General features: G+C 37.9%; 1 protein-coding gene across 4 annotated transcripts in view; it reads right to left on the bottom strand.

Moving 5' to 3' along the window:
* COL19A1 (collagen type XIX alpha 1 chain) overlaps positions 1-25,359 on the bottom strand; it is a 312,975-nt gene that overhangs the window by 172,094 nt on the left and 115,522 nt on the right. For all 4 annotated transcript variants that reach the window (XM_023625139.2, XM_070245772.1, XM_070245771.1 and 1 more), the window contains 3 exons: positions 14,887-14,940; positions 5,964-6,017; positions 4,334-4,369 (listed from right to left, as the gene is read on the bottom strand). In XM_023625139.2, coding sequence (XP_023480907.2) covers positions 4,334-4,369; positions 5,964-6,017; positions 14,887-14,940 — 144 coding nt within the window. The remainder of the gene's footprint in view (positions 1-4,333; positions 4,370-5,963; positions 6,018-14,886; positions 14,941-25,359) is intronic.

Here is a 25,359-nt window from a genome sequence, read left to right as displayed (position 1 = left end):
GACACATGGAAGTGGGTTTATGGTGGCAAACACAGATTTCCCTTCTTTCTCTCTTTTTTTTTGTGTGTAATTCAACCACATTCTCACCTTTTGAGATGAAAGGAGTTTCAACCTCCTTACCATATCTCCAGAGGACAATTTGTAAAAAGAAGCATTTAGGGAAGATTCTCGGGCACTGTTTTATCAACTACTTTCCAGACCTTCCACTTAGGGATCATAGAACTGTTCTTGAATTTATTCCTTAATCTTTTGTTGTTGGAAAGGCTGTAAATTAAAGGAAGTAAGTGGGAAGATTCACAAGTTTATTAACATTGTACCAAAAAGTATCATTCCATTTTTTTCTGAGTCAAGTAGACTGACAGGATATTTAAAGGGTAAATGCTGTAAGTGACAGTTAATGCCATAATGATTAACCTCTATGAAGTTTTTACAGGCTCCAGATTTCTCTTTTCTTCCTCCCTTCTTTCCTTCTTTCCTCCCTTCCTTCTTTATTTCTCCCCATCCTCCTTCTTTTTAGCTATTTTTTTTTGTCTGAGGCAGTTCTGTCCATATGATTGCGAACATGAATCTATAGACGGATTCAAATGCTATCAAAGGGATTCACTTGTGACATTCTAAATGGGATCTCATTTCTGCAAATAGCAAAGGAGTGGAGTGCACACTGCAGCTCCATTTTGGTTGGCTTTCTCAGTAAGAGGTTCCCCGTATGTTGGAGAGTGAGGAGGCGCTGGTCACTGGCAATGAGAACACTTGGAGTCGGTGGGACAGCGAAAGGTGGAAGAAGGAGTGAGAGCTGTTGTGTTGAATTTAATTAATGAAGCTGCGTCTAGGACTCTGGTCTGTGCTTCACTGACACCATTTCCACAACTTTACCTTTCCTTCCTCCTTCTATACTTGGCCTCTCTTACTCCTGACCCATCTCCTCCACTGAGACCCGATTATTCCAGCCAGTTATAAGACAAAGTATAAATGAGAAACAAAGTACCATTTAATGAAAATAGATGGATAGTTTTATGTATTGGATTTTTTTAATGCAATGGTTCTATGTGATTTTTAAAATTTAAAATATTAGCCAAAGCATGGTCATCCACAGGGACATGAAAATAAGGATTAACACAACCCTCCACAAAAATGTTGTGCACAAAAAAGCATTGCCCTGCATGAGGACACTCAATGTTTCAGCGTGCTCAACTACTATTTCTCTCAATTTCTTATTGAGCAAAATACAAATAAAAGTAAAATAAATATACTGTGCATGTTTTGGAGGGAAAAACGTGTTCAGCTTTTTTTCCTCATTTATTCAGGGCAGTTCGGGTCTGCCTGCTTAGATGTCTCTGGAACTCTGTGTACTAGAGTTGCTAACGCCTGTGGTCCTGCTCAAGAAAGGACTGTTGACGGCCTTGCTGGTGGGTTGTAAATGTGGAGATAGATGTTCATCCTCTATAACCCAGTAATTAGGTACCAAATCACAAGTATTAATAGAGAATCTGGCATTTCCTGGAAGCTTCCGAAAGTAATCAGGTTGTGTGTTTTTGATACAAATACTGATGCAATGAGTAATTCTAAAATGTTTGCTCAAGCTGTGAAAGAGGAAGCTGTGGCGAAAAGTATTCGACACGCTTTCAGAGTATTAGTTCTCAATCTTGGCTGCACATTGGAATTGTTTGGGAAAAATTTAAGACAACTCTTGCCTGGATCCTACCCCAGAGATTCTGACTTGGTTGGTTTATGGGGCAGCCTGGGAACAGGAGTTTTTAAAGCATCTCAGGTGATTCTAATGTGCAGTGCAGGTGGAGAACCACTGCCCCATGGAAGGAGGCAGCGCGTCTGCAGCCAGCTGGGGAATATTGGGTACCGAGCCTGGGACTCCAAGTGTGGTCCGAGGAGCAGTAGACTCCACAGCCTCTAGTTACAAGTGCAGACTCTCGGGCCCTCACATCAGACTTATGGAATAAAAATTGCATTTGAACAGGACCCCTGAATGTTCCAGTGCACGTTAAATTTTGAGAAACATTAAGGCACCTGAGCCCACAGGAGTCCTTGAGGGGCTGTGTTAGGGTTGTAATTAAGAGAAACTTCCTAGCCCTAATCTCCTCCACTTAGCCAAGAAGGCTTCAGTTTTAATTTAGCTTTACTCATGTGCCTCCCTAATGGAAAGAAGTATTTCTTTATTACCATGCATTAAGTTGGATTTCAGATGAAAGCCAGACTTCTTCAAAAGTCTAAAAGAATTTTCTGAGTAGGAAAAAGCTTCTTCCAATATAGTGCCCATAAACAGTGGCTTTCAACTCCAGTTGCATATTACAACTACCTGGAGAGCTTTCTAAACACGCTGCTTCCCCATCAGCTCTACTGAGTTATAATTTCTGGGGGTGGAGGCCCACATTGGCATGTTTTAAAGCTCTCCATGGAGTGAGTGTGCAGCTGGCTTTAAGAACCACTAAGGATGAACTCTAAGTTCATTGACTGCTATATATTGGTGCCTCATTTAATCCAAATATAGTGGTGTAAGTCATTTTGGCTCCCTTGTAGATTGTTATCAATCACTTCATTAAAATGTATCAACCTGGATTGTAAGAACAATGAAATATTTAGTGCATGGTAACTTGATATCGCCTTCAGTTTACCCCTACTGCATAGTTAACCATTGATTACATTAATAAAGTAATGACAAGCATATAAATAGAAATACCTAAATAATATTAGTATTTTACTTTATGAAATAAAACATTTCATTTCACAATCTCTTTGCCTTGTCATATCTTTAGACAAGCATAAAAATTGGCTTGCACTCCTGGGTACCAGCCAGCCGCGTAGTGCAAAGAGACATCACTATGGTGCAACTTGGCAGGAAGACATCAGCTGTCATTAAAAATCCACAAAACAGATAGAGTGCAATACAATCTTCTGGTTGAGGGGCTGAAATTGCCTATCAGGTGAAATGATACACATGGATGGCATTTTTGTCTTCAAACACAAGTTGAAAACGACGAGGAAACCAGACAACTCAGTGGAGTAGTGGAGCACATAACTTAGCTGAAGAATGAGAAACATGTGACTTAACGAACATGAGCTGGCTTGCCTCTAAATCACTGCCAAATCATTTTTAAAATAAACTCCACAAAGTATGAAACATGGAATAGTGCGCAGTTAAAACCTCCTCTCGAATAAATAGTTTTTATTTCCATCTTGAAAATAAAAGCTTCAAGCACAGAATTCCACTGCAAATTCAATTTGGCTCTTCCTAAGTCGGTCATCTGTTTGGTTCCTTAGATTTTCCACTTATGAAGAGGCATGTGTCCTTGAAGTAAGCTTTGCAAAGATTATTTGTGTAAGGCATTATTAGCGTCTTGTTCAGAATGACATTTTCAAGTGCAAAGATAAACGTAAACGCTATCGAAGCCACACACCTCTGACAGCCCCGTGCTGGCCTGTTGGGAAGAGCTCCATCCAGATACCAGAAGACATCCTTAAACCACCTGACCTTCTGTGGCCAGGACAGGTCTTTGAAACTGATGATTTAGATTCTTAACTTATGTCATTAGATAACAACATAAAATTCAAGAGACCTCGGGCTAGAAATAATCCTATTTAAAAACCTTTCCTCTTTTCCATTAGGCTTAGAGTCAGTCTTAGATCAAATCTTAAGGTAAATGAGAATCCTCAATGGCCTATGAAGAAAATCTATAACAGTAAATTGTATCTAAATATAAAAGCATTATATATTTATGATTAAATGCTTAATAAATGATGAACTATTTAATTGAGAACAATCCAATTATTCGCACATCACAGACTTTTCTCATAAATCTGTTACTGAAATTTTGCCATTTTATTATTTGCAGATCCTAGAAGCAAATCATGTAGGGATAAACAGTGGTCTTGGGCAGGTTTGGGGGGAATGCAAGAATCAGCTGAAATAGGGTGCTGTTTTTAACCCATTGGGTATATGGCTAATTTTGTTCTTTTATAGTTTTTAGAGTAAGTAGAAGTGTCTCTACTTCCATGAACTTTAAACGTCACATTAAGAAGGTATAATCAAGCATTTCAGGGGCAAAATTAGGAACCATACGGAAGGTAGAGGAAATTGCTCAGGCTAGGTGCTGCCTCCGGACTTTGCTGGTAACTCCAGGTATGACCTCAGGTGAAACAGTTCACTGCTGTGGGCAGATACCCCATCTTTCCAATCTGGAGGTTTGGCTAGATCTACTCTAAGGTCACTTTCGATTCTCAAAATACCCTATGGCTTAATTCTGGTTTAGTCATGACATAATGTGAATAATAAACAGGATAACATATTCCAATTTTGAATTTTGATTTCAAGAATACTTACAGTTAAGGCTGGTGGTCCTGGGGGTCCCGTATCTCCCTAAAATAGATTTTAAAAAGCTGCAATTACCAATAGTCCCTTTTTGCACGTATGATTTATAAATATTCTGAGTGGCTAGAAGCAATATCTAGATAAATCTTGAAGGAAAGAAAAATAGAATTTTATCTTGAAAGAAGTCTCTGCACAACAAAAAATGTCTCGTGTGCTTTTAGCTTTCATGACATAAATATCACCTTGAGCACACCCATGCTTTTTGCAGCAGCAGAACTTGCTTTGAAAAGCTAAAATAATCTAATTTCTATTCTTTTGTCTACTAATCCAAAATTAGAAAGAATATCTCTTCCAACATGGTTACTTGCCAGTGGAGCAGCTGGGAAATGTTACAACGATGGATAATTTTTCTGACAAAGTTAGAACGAGGATCAGCAGAAATAATAAGTGGGTCTCCCCACTTCACGCCTTCCAGCTGCAAGAAGCGGTCCCATTGTCTCTTCTAAAGCTCTGCTGAGTTGGCATTGCACTTGCCATCAACTGTAAGAGGCTTTGCCTATATTTATGCATTTTTAAATATTAACATTGCTTTGCTGACCTATGTGAATACGAATTACCAGGTGATTATATTGACAAACTATTCAAAATCTTTAAAAAATGATTCATCTAAAAGTTCACTATTTTCCAGTTTATAAATACGTCACCTGTATGCTTGACTGCATCAGCACCCCTCTTTATTTCATAAGAACTCAGTTACGAAGACCAAGCATCTCTGCTATGATCCTTGTTTAAGGGGACATCATGGAGACCACACACTGTGTGTGGGGCACGGGGAGGCTGCATTCTTGTGCTCAGGCTTTCTCTTTTCTCATCTCATACAGTCACCTCAGAAGTTAAGACTTAGCATTGTATAATCATTATTTTTGGGAAACAATTGAATAAAAATAACCGATAGTTGTTAAGGAACATTGATGTAGCTTAAATCAGTCCCCGAGGGCTGATGTGCGAGACCAGCTTTAACATGGAGGTCGATACATAAGCATCCACTTTGGATTAAATATGTGGATGCTGTAAATACCTGAAGGATTTCTAAATGCGCTGAGAATAGAAACAAAATACAGTGCCGAACATCCACACGTTCAAGTTTCATCACAACTCTTGCTTTTACTATTTCTTAATTCTCTTTTCAAGGTTGTTGCCAATTATAAAATGGCATACAAGAAAAGGTGGCAGGAAATGGAGCATTTAGACGAAGACTGAGGTTCAAAGTTAGCCTCCCTCCCCCGAAAGGCCACCTGCTTCACCATCAGGGTAGCACCTCAGTGCTACTGGCAGGGTCCCTGACACGGGACACAGCTGCTAATTTAGTGATGGAATACCTCACGCTGTTAAGCAAGGGAGAGAAAAGGGGAATCTTAAAAACACAAATTAATGTCGACCAGCAATTGTGCATTGAGTCTCTTCAAACTTATTAGATGAACCAAAAGGCTTTTCGTGTTCAGATGCTTTTAACGTAACAGCCTTTGGTTAATTTTAACACAATCCACTTTTGGCAGTTAAACAGTATTAATGCAAAGTCACTGCATAGGTTCTCAAAGTTTTCTTCAGAAAAGATTGGCACTTTCCTGAGTGAATACAATACCTTTTCTCCTTTCGGGCCAGGTGGACCACGAGGACCCAAGTCACCTTTCAAACCCTGTGCAAAGAATAAAACCACTGTGATTTCTATATACACTTCAGAGAATGCTTCAATTCCCAACAAGTCACTTGTCACAAGATAAATCATAATTTACTGGATTCCCAAACCCATTCTTCAGTGCATAGGATAGAGACAACCGGCACTAACATGCTAAGTGACATCTGTGCTGTGGAGGGTACAGACACACTCCGTCAGCGCGAGGCCTCAATACTGCATATTTGTGCAACTTTGCTTCCTGCTCAAATTACATTAATTCACCATCTGGGAGAACATCATTTAGATCTATATGGGCTTTTAAGTATCCACTTTGGATTAAATATGTGGATGCTGTAAATACCTCTGATTTAGCATTGATTTGGCCTTTATAAAGCTTGCCAAAAAAATTCAAGATTTAAATTAAAGACATTTTTACATCTCCATCAAGAAATCTAATTGTGGGGGAAAAGGAACGAAGGATGCATTCTTCTCCTATGACTCATAAAGCTGGAGCTAAAATGTAAGCTGTTCCTGTTTTGAAGTATGTTTTAGTTCTCTAATTCCTGTCTTTTTTTCTACCTGGATTTGTAAAGATATCAAAATGAAACTATATAAGACATAGGTAGCATATCAGATGACTATATTCATGAATCTTCTGGACTCTCGAGTGTTGGGGTGGATATTTAGTTGATCTGACTCAGAAGTGACAGCTTTCAGCAATATCCTGATAGATTTCACTGAGGAGGTCAGTTCCACACTGAATGTGTTCACAGTGTAAGAAAGCTGGACAGACACATCATGGCCGTATGGTAAACAGGAATAAAGAGCTTTCCTCATCCTTTTTAACACATTGGAGGAAGGAAGAACAATAATGGAAAAAAGGAATATTCTGAAGCCACACGATGCACAGTAAACCTGGGGTCTCACTGTTCCTAGCTGACGGTCCCAGCTATTCCTGCTCTGACATTTTGTGGCAAATAAACAATGCCAAATGCCTCCCCTATAGCTACTCCATATAGAAGCCAATGATGAATTTAAAGGAACAAAAGAAAACTGGATATTTAAAATAATCTTGTTGCAGGGAGTACATGAAAACTGTAGTCTTTAAGAAAAAATTTAATGGGTGAAAACAGCACCTAATTCGCAAAAAACCTTTGTAGTTGCATAAATAGCTTCATGGATAAAGTTCATAGCTTTGTTTCTTCTATCATTACTTTGGAGCAGTTATAGAATTAGGATGAGTGAAAATTATATCTGAGATGTGATATTCTCCTACTATTTGAAATACCTATTCCTTCCCAAATCAAGCAACACATACTCTATTTGTACAAGCCTCTGAAGTAAAACTTGGGACCAGCATGTTCTGAACACTTGGGCGAAGAAAACCGCCATTTCTGTGAATAGACTTTATTCTTAATTCACTCACCCATTCATCCATTTATTCAGTAAAGACTTATTATATACCTTGTGTGCAGTCACATTTCCAACCTTCAGACTTGCAGCATCACTACAGTAGCCATGTGCCACATGTAGCTTTCGAGTTCTTGAAATGTCACTAGTCTGAGTTGAGATGCATTGTGCGTGTAAAATCCCATTGGGTTTTCCATATTTAGTACAAAAAAGAGTGTAAAATAGCCCCTTAATAATTTTTATATTGATTATATATTGAAATGATAACATTTGTGATATAGGATTAAATAAAATATATTATTCAAATTAGTTTCACCTGTTTCTTTTTACCTTTCTTAATGTGTCTACTAGAAAATGTAATATATTTACATTTGTTATGAATTTGTAATACTATATTTAAAAATATAATACATACATATAATATTACATATTATATAATGCATATAACATATAATAGTTATACTAGATAGCACTATTTAGAGATACAAAAAAGAACAAGAAGTTGACAAAGGCTCTCCTTTACCAGACTTTAGTCGGGCTCCTCTGAGCTGTCTTCTTTACTAGGCCTCAGCCTTGGTACCCCTTCTGTCCTGTCTTTGGTCTGCCTAACCCAGTTTTAGCAAGAATCTCGTTAATTCAGTTTAGAGAGAACCATCCCCACCCACCCCACCCTTGACATCTGATCAATCCCTCATCCTCAACTTTTGAGGTTTAAGTCTTTGGCCTGTCTTCTGAGAGAATCCTGTTAAGTCATTTTAGCAGGAATCCCTCTATCCCTGATATCTGCTCTTAGTAATTTTCCACCCACTGACACCTTCATTCTGTTCATTAGCTAGATATCCCCACGTGCCCTTGTTGCCTTCCCAGTTGAGCTCAATCTCTCTCCCCTACTTCAATACTCCAATTGCAATAGTCTTGAATAAAAAGTCTTCCTTACTGCTTTAACAAGTGTCAGAATAATTTTTTCCTTAACAAAGTCAAGATTCTTGCCCTTATGGAACTCATGCTATAAGAGGAGGTGGCTGATGACAAACAGGTCAACAGGGTGAATATTATGAGGGCAAAGGGGGAAAGCTGCTACTCCATTGGGGGGGCCGGAAACAGCCTCTGTGTGGAGGTGACATTTGTGGTTTTATAGGACCAACCATGTGATGATCCTGGGAAGAATGTTGGGGGTAGAGGGAAACGCAAGCACAAAAGCCTGCAGGTGAAAGGAGTGAGCGTCCTGAGCTGCAGATGAGGAGCAGGGGATGAAGTCAAGGTGAGCAAGGGGTCACGGCACATAGAGAATTGTAGGCCACGGGAAGAAGGATGGGTTTTGTTCTAAGCGCAGTGAGAAGCTACTCAGTGTTTTAGCAGGGAAATACAGGATGTGACTGTCTGCTCCCCACCCTCCCAAGTCACTTTGGCTACAATGTAAAGATAGATTGTACTCAGCAAAAGTGGAAGCAGAACAGGGGCTATCACAGCTTCCAGGCTAGAAGGCAAGATGGCGGGACCACGGGTGACAGTGGACATGGAGAGAAGGGGTTGGAATTGGCACATAGAAGGCAGGACCTGCAGATATGCTGGAAATGAAGACAGGGAATGGAAGCATCAAGGTGATCTGCACTTCGCTTAAGTAAGTGGCTAGGAGGCTATGCTGTTTACCGAGCTGAAAATTTATTAAAAAGAGATTTTCTATCTTCTTGCTGGTGTAACACTATCCAGAGAAAAGACAAACATGAAGAAAGAAATGGCTGAGAAGGGCATCAAGTACTCATTTATTCAACAAGCCTTATTGAACAGCTACCAACATGCAAGACTAAACCCCCTATGCCTATGAACAGATAAACATGAAAACATTATTTTTAAAAATGGAAAGGAATATTAAGCAGGAAACATTATTATAATAATAATAGTTATTATTATTATATTATTCAGGAAAATGGCTAACTCCGGGGTGGGCATGGGATGACACTGAGCTCTGGATCCACTGGTTTTCCAGTTATTACTATGACATAATCATCACATACGTTACCTGTGACAAAAATATTATTTTAGACATAAAATAATATATTAAAAATTGTCAACATTCCTGCCTGACTAACCCTAACTGCAACTTCTGGGGAAGAGAGTTATGGCAATTGAATCAGTTAATTATCACCACAGTCAGGAAGGTGGAAGGAGGATAATGCAATCAGTTACGACTCAGTGTGAATATTGAGCACTATCGTAGATGCACACAGCAGTTCCAGAGATGCCTAATTCCACTGGAAGTGCTCAAGACTTCCGGGATGTGGATTTCAGGAGAGTCAGGAAAGGAATGGCATTTTACACCCAATCTTGGGTAAGTTATTTAAGCTTCCCTATAAAAAAGGTATAAATAATAGTTATCTTGAAGGGTTGTTCTGAGAATCGTACGTCGTAAAAACACTTAGCACATGGTAGGAACTTAATGTTGCTTTTACTTTTCAAGTCCAAGTCTAAGGGATCACTAATAATTCATTCTGTTCAGTGTTGTACTCAGTTTGATGGATATGGAACAACTGTGCTTTAATTCACATAGGATAAACTGCATTGAGAAGCACTGCATTTGCCAAGCTTCCACTTTTATGGCCACTGAAGTAGGACCATGTAACTCATGTCCTCCTGTGATAAAGTGCAATGTTGTTAAGGCCAGGGCACCATAATGGGCTCTGAGAAACAGATCAGTAATGCCTCTTCAAGTGTAGTTTTTCTCCTCATGTCACACTGGTGCTGCTATCAATGGTTATTCAGTACTGGGGAGAAAAAGACACAGAACTCACCATAAAGCATGAAGAATTAAACGGAACAGACTCTGAATTTCATATTGAATAAGATAGGCATTTACTATAAAGGTTCTCAATAAAATTCACGTATATAAAGATTCTCAAAAGCACAGTAGTTGATTCTGCATGTTATACGGAGACAAGAACCCTTATGAAAGGTGAAGGACAGTATTACAATTAGAATTATAAAAGCAGGTAGACTATGAAATTAATTTTTATTGGAAGACCTACTACTCATGGTATGTAGCATCTTTAAAAATCAGAACATGATACGAAGTAATGTTATTTGTTAAAAATTTTTAAGTCATCAGTCAACTCTTTGCCCCGACTTCCACTGACTGCATCATATTCCTTAGCAGTGGCACCAGCTGTCGCCAGCTATCTCAGCTCTGTGATTTCAATGCTTTTGTATTCAGTATTTCAGATTGCATTAGTATAAGGAGATTAACATGATTATTTTAGGAACATCAGATGCTGTAATTCTGATAAGGGATGTTTGAAAGACAATAATAAAGATGCAGAGGAAGAGACTAAACTGAATGATTGAAATCTACTTTTCTAAGATTACATAACCCCACAAAAACAAACAAATGAAAAGATATTTCTATTTGAGATAAATGTTTTATTCAACCCAGTTTCTAATAATAGCAAATGTTTATATTGCTCTTACTGCATACAAGACGTTGTTCTAAATGCTTTATATATGATAACTCCTTTCATCCTCAAAAAAAAAAAAAGAAGCCTTGAGATAAGTGTTATTAATATTATCATCCCATTGTGCAAATGAAGAAACTGAGGCAGAGAGAATAAGTCATGTACCAAGTAGGATGCCAGGTAGGCAGAGGCAGAGCCAGATGTGAGCCAGGCAGTCTGCCTCCGAAGGCCACATTAACAACTTTATAAGACTCCCTCTCAAGTCCATTCTGAGATGTCATCGTTGAATGTGTCTCATATTAGGTCACAACCAAAATCACTTAATTATAAACTAGGATGTGTGTAAAGCTAAGGTCTTGCATTTTGAAGGCTAAATTCTAGCAATTCAATTTTTTTACAATTTCAATCTGGTTTATTTATTTATTTATTATGCATCATTTAGACTGTAAGGGAAATAGGAACATGTGTTTAGCTCAATACTCTAATACTTTGGAGATCAATCCAAAGTTTATTCACACACACACACTGCCAAGGATGCATTTAGAAAGATATCAGAGTCCTTTGTTTTTTTTGGCCTAATGATTAAGAGCTGCTACTGGCATTTAGCTGTTGACCTTCAAGGATGCTAAACACTCTGCTCTTGCAAGACAGCCCCACAGGACAAAGAATTTGTCTTGCCCAAAACACCAACAGTGTCCCGTTAAGGAAGACTGAACTGCCGCATATGGCCCTTTAAATCAGGTTTACACTTGCCACAGTGAGCTTGCCCATTTTGTGGGAAAGCTGAAATGGAAGAAATTATTAAAAGATACATTTACATCAAACTATATGTAATATCCGAAAATAAAGACTATTAAAAAGGCTTTTGAATTCATTCAGTAGGGATATTAAATTCTTCCAATTTTCTCTGACTTGGAAACTAGCCAGAGGGAGCTGGTCCATTGAGTTTATTCCCCCTGCATTCTAACAGGATGTTTCTGAAGTTATAATCCCATCACAGCTTGACTTTAATTCAGATCGAAACAGCTATTCTAGAACCTTCATTCCCTAAGAACGTGGACCTTTGCGGACCGAAAGTCAGAGCGAACCTTCATAATCGCTCAGTGATTTTAGTGGGCAGTCAGTTTATTTGAGCATTGACAAACAGGCAATGGCAAGTGTGGCATGATTTAGAGGGAAAATAGACTTTTCAGTCAAACATGTAGAATTAAAGGCTGATTTTACCATTTTCTAAAAGAAAGTTGCTTTATTTCCCAATCTTTATTTCTTGCCTCTGAAAACAGGGATGGTACCACCCGCTACGCTCGCCAGCCCATAAAGCTGGGGTACGGATTGAATTTCAAACTCCCTGTGAAAAGTTTCTGAACTATAACACAATATTAACACATCACCACCAAGAATGAAATAATCGAGCATTTGTCCATTTTCCTCGGACTTAAAGTCATTCTAGTGATAGGAGAGGGAAAAAGGACACCTTTCAATACTTTCTCTGATTTCTCCTTAGTCATGACTCCTGAATATCTTTGGCAAAACTAAGGAAAGGAAAATAGTATCATCTACACATCATAAAGTAACGAAGTGAGAGAAGTTAATGTTTGTCATGGTTTATCATGTACCTAATGAGATACATTAGACAGTGATGGTGCTAAAGAAATTACACCTGCAACTGGGGGCATGTGAAGGGCTCTTCAAGATCCTTGTCGGAGAGGAGAGGTCACCCTGCCCACTGGGCCATGGGCTCTCTCAGCGAGGTGGCCTTGTTCAGACTTGGAGCTCATGCCATGGCTGCCCGAGCATCTGGGCATGTAGCAGGCACTCCGCCGCATGTGTGCATCAATCAATTAATTCTAAAAAGCCACATCACCTTACTGTCAGACAACATGAGAAAAATTTCCAAATTTATAAGCTAATGTGAACCTACTTTGGGTTCCAACCCTTCAAATCTCCTTCCAGTTTTAGCCAAGTGTTTGGATAAATCCTCCCTCTCTTTCAATTCTAATATTATCATAATGAACTTCTAAAAATCTTTGTTTTGCTCCTCCATCTCAGAGAGCCACAGACATGCAGCTTGGTTATCTTTGGCAACGTTGTCATTAACCTTGTTCAGCCCCCATGCGTTTATCACAAGACAATATCCTTCCCAGGATGAACGGTCCAAATCTTGGGCTATTTTGAGTTTCTACCGCCATAAAGTGCCAAATTACGTATGTTTGACCTCTGCAATATCACTATCTGTGCACGCACTCCTTTCTCTCTCTGTTATCCCAGTTTAGACTCTAATTTCTTATATTTTAGACTATTATAATAATCTCAGTTTTTTTAAATGAAAATTTAGTAAATAATTACTGGGAACTTATTCACTCTAAACATTTACTAAGAACTAGAGATTCCAAGAAATGGTCTTTGATCTCACAAAGAGCATGCTAGAAAGAGCAAAAACACAGGCGAAGGCCCAAATTCTATCCCTTTTATAGAACACACTGGGCCCGCCTGCCTGTGTGCAGAGGGGAGGGCAAGCCCCTCACACCCAGCCCCCCGCCACCTGGCTCCAGCTGGGCTCCTCTCTCCTTTCCCTACATTGCCCTACATCGAGCGGGAATTCCAAACACCTGAACAAAGGCTTTAGATGGCATAATGATTTTCAAGTTCGTAATCTTACTAATCTCTTCGTGTAAAATGACAGGACATTATAGTGATGGGGACTTCAGAATCTATTCTATTACTTTACAGACTCTGAGAAGTGATTTTCTCAACTAGTGACAGACCTAGGACACAACCGGGTTCGGGCTTTCCCCTCCAGAACTCTTACCCCTACAGCAGGTACCTCGGGACTGGGGTAGGGAGGTGAATCAGATGCTCTATTTCAGTGTAGGGCCAACAGCTGTGACACGCAGCGTCCTGACGTACCAAAGGAGGTAGAGAAGATGCAGACTCCTCCAGCTACAAGCCACTGATGGTAGCTCATTCTTTGGCATAGAAAATCACCTCATAGGTGAGAGGAACAAGAATGAAGGTCATATTCAAGACACGACTGGGGCTTCTTAGGAAGAGAGTAAAGTCGTCGGGTCAGAGTACCAAGCCAGTGTTAACTCCGGGGACATTTCTCTTTTGGAGCCCCCGCCCCCTCAGGTATCCCTCTTACGTGGTCCACAGGCTCCAGGGACCACATGATCAGCATCTCTTCCCACTGTAACGATTGACTGCAAACAAGATGGGCTTCATAACAGCTCCAGGACATCAGGGAACCAAATCTGGCCTCCTCATTCTTTTATCCATAAATCAGGTAGTGTGGCCCTTCAGAACCTTTCTAAAACATTTTTACGAAAGTGAAAAAAGGAAACTGTGGAAAAAAATAATTCTCATCATAGACACTTCCCCCAGTAAAGTTAGCCAATGGTGAGTTTGACCTGAAGTAAGAGCAATCTGCATTTCAGAGGAAAACCAGATTTGGGCTATCCTTCAAATTTCATCATAAGAACTGGAAGCTCCAGAGGGATAATGTTCTAGTGAGAAGAGGAGGAGATGCTAGGACTTGAGGCTGTTCCTGGGGATGGCATCCCAGGATGCCATCTGCAACCCTGAGGTTGAAGAACTGAGCAGTGGCAGGTGAGCAACACGCAGACACAGGTCTCCCTTCCATGCCTAGGATCCCACCTTCACAGTGCCCTCAGTGGACAGAGATCTGGGCTAAGATGAAAAGGAGCCCTGAGTAAGAGCACAGGCCACAGGAGAATGCACGTAAGAAGAAAAAAGACAGAGAAAGGAAGAGGGGAAAGATGCAAGCCAGAAACAGCAAGGACGGAAGGACTGCTAAGGATGAACGCAAGTATGAAATAGACAAGATGTATAAAACTAAGGAACCACTTGTAACAAAACTAACAACCCTGGGCCTCTCCGGAGCCCCTCCTTGACTCCTGATGCACTGGTGGTGTCCAGTTCTCCCAAGGATAGCAGAATCTTAGCAGTGCCAGAAAGTCAGCATATTTCAGGGGCAAAATGTAAACAGAATGTTAGAAAAAAAGAGTTAGGCTTACGTCTTGTCCATTAATGCCAGCCAACCCTGGATCTCCTTTTTCTCCTTGTTCGCCCTAGAAAGAGACAATTATATGATGAAAAATGTTACATTTGAAAACCTTTACTAAGAAAAAATGAGTTACATTGTTTGGGTATTTATAACAACATGATTACTTTGCTAATCCCTTGAAAGAAATATTTATTAAAAAAACAATTCTGAGGGCTAAAACCAAAGAGAAGGTTAAAGGCTCAAAGAAAAGCTGCATAAAAATGATTAAAAGGATAGAAATAGAAGAAGGGTTATTTATTTTCTTCTATAAGCAACAAAGAATTTTCCTGAGGGCAATTCGGCAATATACGTCAAGGGTCTTAAATCTGTTCATTTCATTTGGCCCAGTGATTTTTGCTTCTGAGAATGTATCCTAAGGAAATAATTAGAGATGAAAAGTTTTAAGGCACTAAGATGTAGAGTGGGATGCTAGTTATAGTAGTAAGAAAAAGAGAAACATCCTAAATGTCAATAATAGGAAACCGGTTAAATAAAATATGGCACATAGACACAATGGAATATGATGCAGCCATTAAAATCATGTTTATGAATTTTATTTTATACTATAGGAAAGCTCTCATGATGTAAAAAGTAAGACACAAGTAATGGATTAAGAAATTTAGTGAGTGTTAATTAATACCTATTTTGGTTAATTTAAAGTGACAAATGTTCAAAATGGCCACTAATACCATTGCTGATGACACATACTCATAGTGACATATATATTCACTTGATTACCTTCTGAAAGGTATATACTTTTATTAGTGCACCCTGCATATCTGTAGTATTAATTCAAAAAATTTTTTAAAAATGCCTGTCTACCTATCCATCTACCTGCCTACCTGCGTATTCATCCACCTATGGGTCTTAGAAACAACAGAGGAAGAAAACAAATCAGAACAATAAAAGTGGTTAATCTATGCATTTTGTGATTATGGATGATTTTTTCCCCCTTCATTATACTCCTCAGTGTTTTTCAGTTTTTTAAAGCAATAAACATATATTATCTGTATAATTAGTAAAGTGCTTAAAAATAAAAGAATATGTTATGTATAGAAAAACTCGTCCAAGTCTATCACATATCACTCTGTGTGTGTGTGTGTGTGCGTGTGTGTGTGTGTAGTAACAATAATAATTCTCTCTGCTTTGAGCCACCCGGGTGATTTTATTTTCTTCTTTATGTATTCTGTTGTTCTTTTTTTTTCTGCAATGAACATTATTTTTCATTTTTAGTTTTTGGTGAGGAAGATTGGCCCTGAGATAACATCTGTTGCTAATCTTCCCCTTTTGCTTGAGGAAGATTGTTCCTGAGCTAACATCTGTGCCAATTTTCCTCTACTTTTTGTATATGGGACACTACCACAGCATGGTTTGATAAGCGATGTGCAGGTCTGCACCTGGGATCCAAACCTGTGAACCTCGGGATGCTGAAGTGGAGAGGGTGGACTCAACCACTATGCTACTAGGCTGGCCCCTGAACATTATTTTTATTTGCAAAAAAAAAAAAAAATTTAAAGAGGGGCCAGCCTTGTGGCCAAGTGCTTAAGTTCACACTCTCCCATTCGGTGGCCCAGAGTTTTGCAAATTCGGATCCTGGCCACAGACATGGCACCACTCATCAGGCCATGCTGAGGTGGCCTCCCACACAGCACAACCAGAAGGACCTACAACTAGAATATACAACTATGTACTGGGGGGCTTTGGGGAGAAGGAGAAGAAAAAATTTTAAAAAAGATCAGCAACAGATGTTAGCTCAGGTGTTGATCGTTAAAAAAAAATTAAAGAAAAGGAAGCACCGGATTTTAAGAGATAATACATTAAATATTCTACAAACAGAAATACACATGTACAGTCCCAATCATCTAATTTACTATATTGAAAACACAGGGAATGAAGTAAAAATAACTTGAGTACTGGAATATAAAAAATATATATAACATAAAGGACAAGCAAAAGCACATATGAACACATTCAGTGAAACAGATTCAAGTTAGAATGAAACTGAAGATTTCAAACTGAAAATGGGCAGGTAAGGAAACCCCCCAAAGCTGTGCTGTCCAATATGGCAGCCACCAGCCACACGGGGCTATTTAAATAAATCTGAAATTCAGTTATTCAGTTGCCCTAGTCACAACTCAAGCGCTCAGCAGTGCCTACTATGTTGGACTGTGCACACGACAATATTTCCATCCTCACAGAAAACTCCATTGGACATGCTGATCTAAAGGATGTCAGATATGACAGAAAGCAAAATAAGAGTGAAGGGGCTCAGAAAAACACAGAAGAAAATGTCTATCTAGTAACAGGATCCGAAACAACACGGTGTCTAGATGTTGACACAAAATGTGTTCAGCACAAGTTAATAGAATGAATAGAAATTTTTGACATAAGAAGACAAATATAATTCCATGGATATCATTGCTGGCTTTCAGAATGTAACTAAAAATGAGTACAGTCTCTATTCAAAATTAATGGTTCTCACAGACAGAAAAAATAAGCAACTCTAAAGACTAAAAAGATATGTGCCTCCAGGGAAATCTGCGAGCTTGACAATGATACTAAAAGTTAAATAATAATAGCACATAGAGAACAGAGGTGACACCCTGCTGGGGTTTATGCTGCAGAGCAAGAGGGTAAGAGCTGGCAGATGGCTAAGGAGGAAACGCTCTGTTCAACGTGATCACTGGCAAAATCTGCAATGGATTTTAAAAAGCATAATTTTTAATATAAAAAGTAAGTGTGACTGTGATCAAATACGGTTTATAAAAAAGTCATTTACTTTATTATTATCATGGTTACCAAACCCTTCTATAATGTGTACTATGTGCCAAGCACTGCTTTCAGCATCTTGCAATTCTATGACAATCTAGGACAAAGACATGAGTACTACTCTCTCTTTACAGATGAGGGAACTGAAGACAGAGAGGTTAAGTAACTTGCTCAAGGTCACACAACTTATAAGGGGTAGAACTCTGATTCAGTCCGGGCAGTATGGCCCCAGGTTCTGTGCTCTAAAACTATTAAGATAATTTGTTTTTGAAACAGACCAGGAATAACTGAAAACACAATGTATCTAGATTTCTGCAAAGAAGGAGGCAAAGTCTCTGATAGTGCCCCTCAGAGCAGAAAATGGAAACTTGGGCCAGGTACTATTACTGTTGATGAGTATAAAACTGGCAGATGCATGGTATCCAATGGCGCTCACTCACTCTCCTTCCTTTCCCCCTTCCCTCTCTCTCTCTCTCTCTCTCTCTCTCTCCTCCAATCAAGGTCTCTTAATCTAGGCATTATTGACAGTTCCTCGTTTTGGGGGCTGTCCTGTACATTGTAGGACGTTCAGCATCATCCTGGCCTCTACTCACTATAGGCCAGTAGCCAGCCTTTCCCCCACCCCCCTACCCTCAATTCTGACAAATAAAAATGTCTCCAGATATTGCCAAATATCCCATAGAGGGTGAAACTGGCTCAAGTTGGGAACCACTAATATAGTGTATACTTTGAGTATACGTGTAACAGATTTATTATGTGAAATGTTACAACAGACTGAAACAATATGCTATAATAAACAACATAGACTTTATTAGAAATAATGTGCAATTTTGCATTTAAGTTAATTCTGGATGGCTTAGACAACCCACTTAAAAATATTAAAAGAACAGAAGAAAATATAAGTGAGCATAGCTCAGAGCTCATGGTGAGTAAGGTGTCTCTAAGTATGGAACTAAAAAAAGAAATTCGTGATAGAAAAAAATAATATATTTGACAAAATATTAATTATAAACTTGTAAGACAAAAATATTATAAGCTAAACTAAAAGGCAAATAACAAAATGGGAAAACATATCATATGGTGGCCTAATAGTTAACATCATTAATATGCAGAGTTTTTATCATTCATAAGGAAAAGAACAATATCTCACTGGTAATTGAGCATAAGACAAATCAGGCAGTTCACCACAAGGAAAGCAAAAGAAATGCTGGGTGACACTTAACAATGTTTTAACTGGTCTCATTAGTTCTTCAGGTCATCTGTTGGGACTAGGTGAGCTCTAAGTTGTCTCCATTGTAAATTTAATCATCCTCTGAAAAGAGCAGTGGGAGTTCTATATCCAGACAGGGGAAAAAAAGATATTCAAGGGTTGCATACTTAATAAATCCCAAACAAAAGAAATCTGACAATAGTAACCAGCTGTTCCTTCTTTCTCTATTGAGAAGAAAATGAGTAAAAACAAAACTACAGCATTAAAGATTTAAGCTAGAATGAAAGAAAACTTATTTGACGTGAAGTTGTTAGAGAGTAAATGCAGTTAGATTGTTTTTCAGTTTTTGGATAAGTTCAAAAGCAAAAAGAGATTTAAAAAAAAAAACCAGCAGAACATCTCTGGAAACTTCTTTGAAAATACAATAAATCATTCTAGTCTGATGGGAACTTAAAACCAATCCCAACCAAAGGAAAGAGGATAAATGGGAATTAGATTACATTTAAAATTTTTCCAATTCCTATCCTTTCATAAAACTAATTTTAAAGCCAGACCAAAAGTTAAAGTCGTTCCAAACAAAACTGCAGTACTTTGGCATCCAAAACATTACACTCAGGTAAGTAAGGAAACCTTTTTATGGAGTTTGAATTAATCCATTATCATCCACAATACAGGTAGTTATTAGCATGAGCAATATTTCAATAGATACCAGCAGTAATATACTAGCTTCTGTTCCATACACCCTACTATACGCCAGAGTCGGTGCTAAGCACTTTACATAGTAAGGATTCATTTAATGCTAGCGGTAACCCTCCAAGATGGGCCTTCTCATCTCCATTTACTGACGACATGTCAACAGCTCAGAGGACACATCTAATTTTCACATCTTCAAGGAACTCCTATTATCCTAATTATCTTGTAGGGACTTAACAAACCCCAACGTATTAACTTTTTCATTTACGGATGGTCCTTTTAGTGTCATGTCTAGGAATTTATTTATAAACTTATTTATAAACAAATGGATAAATATAACCATAATGGATAATGTGGGAGATATGGATTGAAATTCTTTGACATGAATATCTAATTGTTCCAATAGTTTTGTTGAAAAAAACTATTCATTATCTGCTGAATTGTTTCTGTACCTCTGTTGAAAATAAGTTGCCCACACATATGTGGAGTTATTTCTGGACTCTGTTCTTTCCAATGCTGTTGTGTATCCTTATTCTAATACTGTACTTTCTTGATTATCTTTATAACAAATGTTGAAATCAGGCAGTATTAGTCCTCCTGTTCTTTTTTTTTTTCAAAGTTGTTTTGGCTATACCAGGTCATTTGTATTTCCATATGACTTTTAGGTCACATTTAATGTAATTATTGGTATAGTGTATATCCATGTACAAAAAATGAACTTTGGTCCATAAATCACACACTGTATGAAAATTAACTCAAATGGATTTTAGACTCAAATGTAAAATCCAAAACTATAAAATTTCTAGAGTAAACATAGAAGAAACCTTTTGTGGCTTTGGGCTAGACGAAGTTTCTAGTTTGTTATTTGATTCCTACATGTCGTATGTCTTTTTCATTACTTTATTTCTTTACTGCCTTCAATTTGTTCAAAAAATACTTTTAGCACACAATTTTAGTTTTCTATTATGAGTACTTAGCTTTTTTTAAAGATTTTTAAAAAGTGGTTGCTCTAGCACTAACAAATATGCATCTTTAACTTATCACAATCTATTCCAGTTAATACTGACAATTTCAGTAAACTACAGCAACTTTGCTCCAATTTTCCTCCATTCCCCTCCCCTTCTGTGTGCTATTATTGTCGCATGTATTAAATCCATATGTTATAAACCTAACAGGACAGTGTTATAGTTTTGCTTTAAAAATATGATTTTAAAGAAATTAACAAACGAAAAGAGAATACAAGTGTATATATTTATGTATCTAAATATGAATATATAGACACCTATATATACGAATATCTGTATCTATACCTATCTATCTACAGAATTTTTTACACTGACCCATGAATTTACAGTTTCCAGTGTTTTCCATTTCTTCCCATGGATCCAAGTTACTGTCTAGTGTCATTGATTTTCAGCCTGAAGGATTTCCTTTAGTAACTCATGCAGCTCAAGACTGCTGGCAAAGAATTCATTTTATTTTTTGTTATTTAGGAGTGTCTTTCTCTTTGCCTCGATATGTGAAAGACAGTTTCACAGGGTATAGAATTATTAACAATTCTTAGAATTATTAACTCTAGAAAGTAACAATTTCTTTCTAAATATCTCATTCTGTTGTCTTCTGGTCTCCATGGTTTCTGAAGAGACATTGGCCATTATTCCTCCTGTGGTTTCATGAACACAACGAATTGCTTTTCTCTTAGTGATTTTGAGACTTACTGTTTGTCTTTGGTTCTTAGCAGTTTGACTATGATGTTTCTAGATGTGGCTTTCTTTGTGTTTATCGTACTCAGGACTTACTGAGCTTCTCAGATATATAGATTAATATTTTTGATCAAACGTGGGAAGTTTTTGGTTCTTGTTTCTGTCTTGTTTATTTTTCTCCCCTCGGCCTGGGACTCCCATTACATAAACTGGCTGCCTTAGAATCACTCCTATGTCCAAATAGCTTAGTTGTCATCCCATGGTGTGGACAGAAATTATGTTTTAGCAACTCAAGTCCATAAGGCTACCACCTTTTCTGATCAGTCAGTTTGGATTGGAGAAGGCATTCAATGTTGCCACTCTTTCTCAAGTCTTCTTTGGTTTTGCTGGGCTTATTCAGATTTTCCCTGCATGTGCACATAGTTTCTCACTCAGTCTTCTACCCTATATATGTATTTTATGTTATATATTTAATCAGTGCACACTTTTAACAAAATAAATTTAGTATGGGGACTATCTTATTTGTATTATTCTCTGGTCAATGGGCATGAAAGTAAATCTACTCAATGTAGGAGACCAGAAACAATTAGAACACATTCCTTTTGTGAATTTTTAAAGTTTAAAGGTTTCAAATAAATTTATTATATAGTTAATTTTTCAGTAATTTAAGCCATTAAATATCTTGTTTTCTATCCACTATTAAGAATCAATAAGTTAAGGAATATAATTTTAAGTAAAGCCCTTTTGCCTAAATGTTATAAATCTGAAAATTAAAAAATACATATAGAGTATACTATTAATCCACATAGATAGATTAATTAACCAAAGGAAGTTACAAAAAGAACTTTTCTTTTCCTAATAAGAAATTCTTTTCTAAATTAAAGTTCTCTGTGACTTGGCATTACTGTAACATAGTTTACAATAGAGACTAATTTAGTGCTGTTGTTTTTATTGATGATGATGATAAAGAAGTGACTAACTGACTGTGTTTCTGGCAGCTAAATACATACTGAGAAACATGCTAGATTTTCAAAACCTGCCAAGCCAGAGCTTAAGGTTCTAATTGTGATCTAGTGAACGGAGTCTGCCATGTGGAAACAGGGGCTCAGACTAATTACATATTTGTCTTTACAACTGTGTGAATCTATAACTCTTTCCATTATTGGCTTTTTGAATTCTTAACTGATAAAAGCAAATAAGTTCTACACCTACCTAATTAGTATTGTTGCAATGCTGAGAAAAAAGGATTTATATGGAAGGTGCAAAATTATGAATTACATTCACCCAGATTCTTTTTAAATGATGACTTCATAAGACCACAAGGATGGACTGAGATAAAGGCTGAGATGACCTTGTATTCAGAGACCAATACCCCTGATTTTTACAGTCTCAAAGAGATTTCGTCTGGATAAACTTATTTGTGATATCACAAATTGTTTGAAATTCTTTTATCTAAATGGATTAGAGCCAAGGTTACTCGCCTAATTGCATTTGTAACATAAATCTAATTAAGTTATCTCTCCAAAGGGGAGAAAGAACTTAATCTAACAAAATTACTTCCACAAAATCAGATTTTATCAATTTATTTTAGTAACTAAAAATGCAGATATATTAATAATTATAGAGTCTAAATTTAATTTGGTTCATATTTCGTATACGAAGAGCAAATCCTCTTTCAAGAAACTCTTTCACTGGTGTATCACCAACCATTACCAAGATCTACTTGACGGTTTATTACTTCGAAGAATTTCAAGCATAAAAATGTTAGTATAACCCAAGAGTTTAGATGGTTCTTGGAGTTCAAAATAGCAAGAACAGGTCTTTGCTTCGATTTGCTGACTAAGTGATGGCATAATCCTGGTTCAACAAACGCATGGTTTTACGTATGCTCAAGCCATCCATTATGAAGCTTCCCTCATTTGGCTACCCAGTTAGCTTGGCCAATTGCTACAGCAGGAAGACCACCCGTTTGCCATTTGTATGGAGTCTAGAATTCAAGACTCCCTTCTAGAAAGTTAGATCTTTGGGAAATCTGTTAGGCAGCAGTCTTTCACATTTGCTAATGTAGTCTCAGAATTCTCAGGCTCCTTAAAAACTGATCTTGTGGTACAGGGACAAAGGAGACATTCAAAGAACTGTTGCCAGCGATTTGACAGATACTAACACATGGTGGGAAAGTAATGCATCCGTAGAAATGCTCCCAATGTGCCATGTTGGCAAGATGGCTTGCCACAGCCCACCCTTGCCACTTGGCCTAAAACTGTGGTCATTACATTAGGAATGACAGATAAAACGATGCACGTTATTTTCAGATTAGCTGAGGGTGGGTGGGGGAGGGGGGAGAGAATTTGATTTTAAAAAAGAGAAAGGCAACATAGCAGGAATAAATCCTGGTAATATGATATTCCAAGAAGTACCTCTTTGGGGAAGTCAGGCTAAGGTGATGTCTGAGAGGATGGACAGAGCATGGGTAGGGCAAAGTAGGATGGGAGACGAGCCACGGTAGGCCCATTCCTCAAAAATCATTAGGTTGGTCTGCCTCTTCTCACATGTGCTTAGGCAGAGGCACACAGTAGGTCTACCACAAATGTCTCTTGAATGAAATATCACCAGAAAGAATTATGCGTAAAATAATGGCATTTTAAATGACAGTCTCAGGCTGATTTGGAACCCGTGCCACATCTAGAGTGAATTCTCAAAACCACCAAATCATCTGTGTACTAGTGTGAACATTTCCAAATTGCAGCAATGTCTGCAAGAATATTTCAGGCTCTTTTCAAAATTCTTCATTTCATTGCATTTTGCTGATGAGGAAAGGAGATGAAACTGTACACTCATCTGGGAGAGACAATTCAGTCTGTTGCAGCTGCTGCCTGGGGATCCAGTGAGAAGGACAGATCTGGAAGAAACCCTCCACACTTACCACGGGCAGATTTCGCAAGGTCCAGTGCCTCACTGTGCCCATGGCCGTCTCTGACTTGTTCTCTGGCTGACCAGGATGCGTGGACTAGAGAGTCTCCTTCTATGCTTGTTTTGGCATTAACTCTTCTATAAACTTTTCTATGAGGTCTCACTCAGAGTCAGCAAGGTACAAAGAGCAAGGAGCAAAGAGTGTAACATCAGTAACGTCACCTTTCTGAGCTTCAGTTTACTTATCAATAAACTTGGCCTGATAATATCATCTATCTCGGCATTATTTTGAGCTGCTGCCTGTGAGAGGTGTTTACAAACTGCCCATAAATGTTACTTATTTTTGTTAAAATCAAAATATGTAATGAGTTAATGTAAAATTATCAAAACAATAATTGTACTGTGGTTATATAAGAGAATATCCCTATTCCTAGAAAATATACAATGAAGTATTTAGAGGTAAAAAGCTGTGATTTAAGTATACAATGAAGTATTTAGAGGTAAAAAGCTGTGATTTAAGTAACATTTTCAAGTCATATGGAAAAAATTATATATATGTTTGTATATGTATATATAGAGAGAGAGAGCACAAATGATCTTCCATATGAGGCAATGGATAAGGTGTTTTCTGTACTACTTTTGTTTTTATAACTTTTGCTGATATTATTATAATTTGTGGCTTAATTTTTCTCCTTGAACTTTGATGAGGAAAACTTGCAATTATACATGCAAGACGAGAAAATATTTTAAACTACCTTAGAATCTCAAGCTTCATAATAAGAAATATTATTCCCATTAAGTTCTTGAAAGACTTAAACAATTAAAAGTCTACTTTACAGTAGTATTAAGTAATCAAAGAAACTGATCACATGACAATCTGTGTCAGGCCTTATGCCAAGCGCTGGGGATGTAGAGACTCAACGTCGCTGTTTGGGGAAGACCAGCCTCTGCTAATTGACTCAGGAGGGCTCAATTGTGAGAGCCACAGGGGTCAGTGGTGAGGTAAGTACTATGAGCAGGTGTGGTCAGGAGGCCTTCGTGTTGGAGGTGGAAACTAAGTTAGGCCTTGAAGTATGATTAGGACTTAAATAATGTGCAGGAGCCTGGAAATTGTATCCTAACAGAGGAGAGGAAGGCATCAAAGATGACTGGCTCATGT

This window comes from Equus caballus, chromosome 20, assembly GCF_041296265.1.
Source record: "Equus caballus isolate H_3958 breed thoroughbred chromosome 20, TB-T2T, whole genome shotgun sequence".
NCBI classification, from domain to species: Eukaryota; Metazoa; Chordata; class Mammalia; order Perissodactyla; family Equidae; genus Equus; species Equus caballus.
The sequence above is the reverse complement of the archived record's forward strand: the minus strand, read 5'-3'. Positions and strand labels throughout refer to the sequence as shown.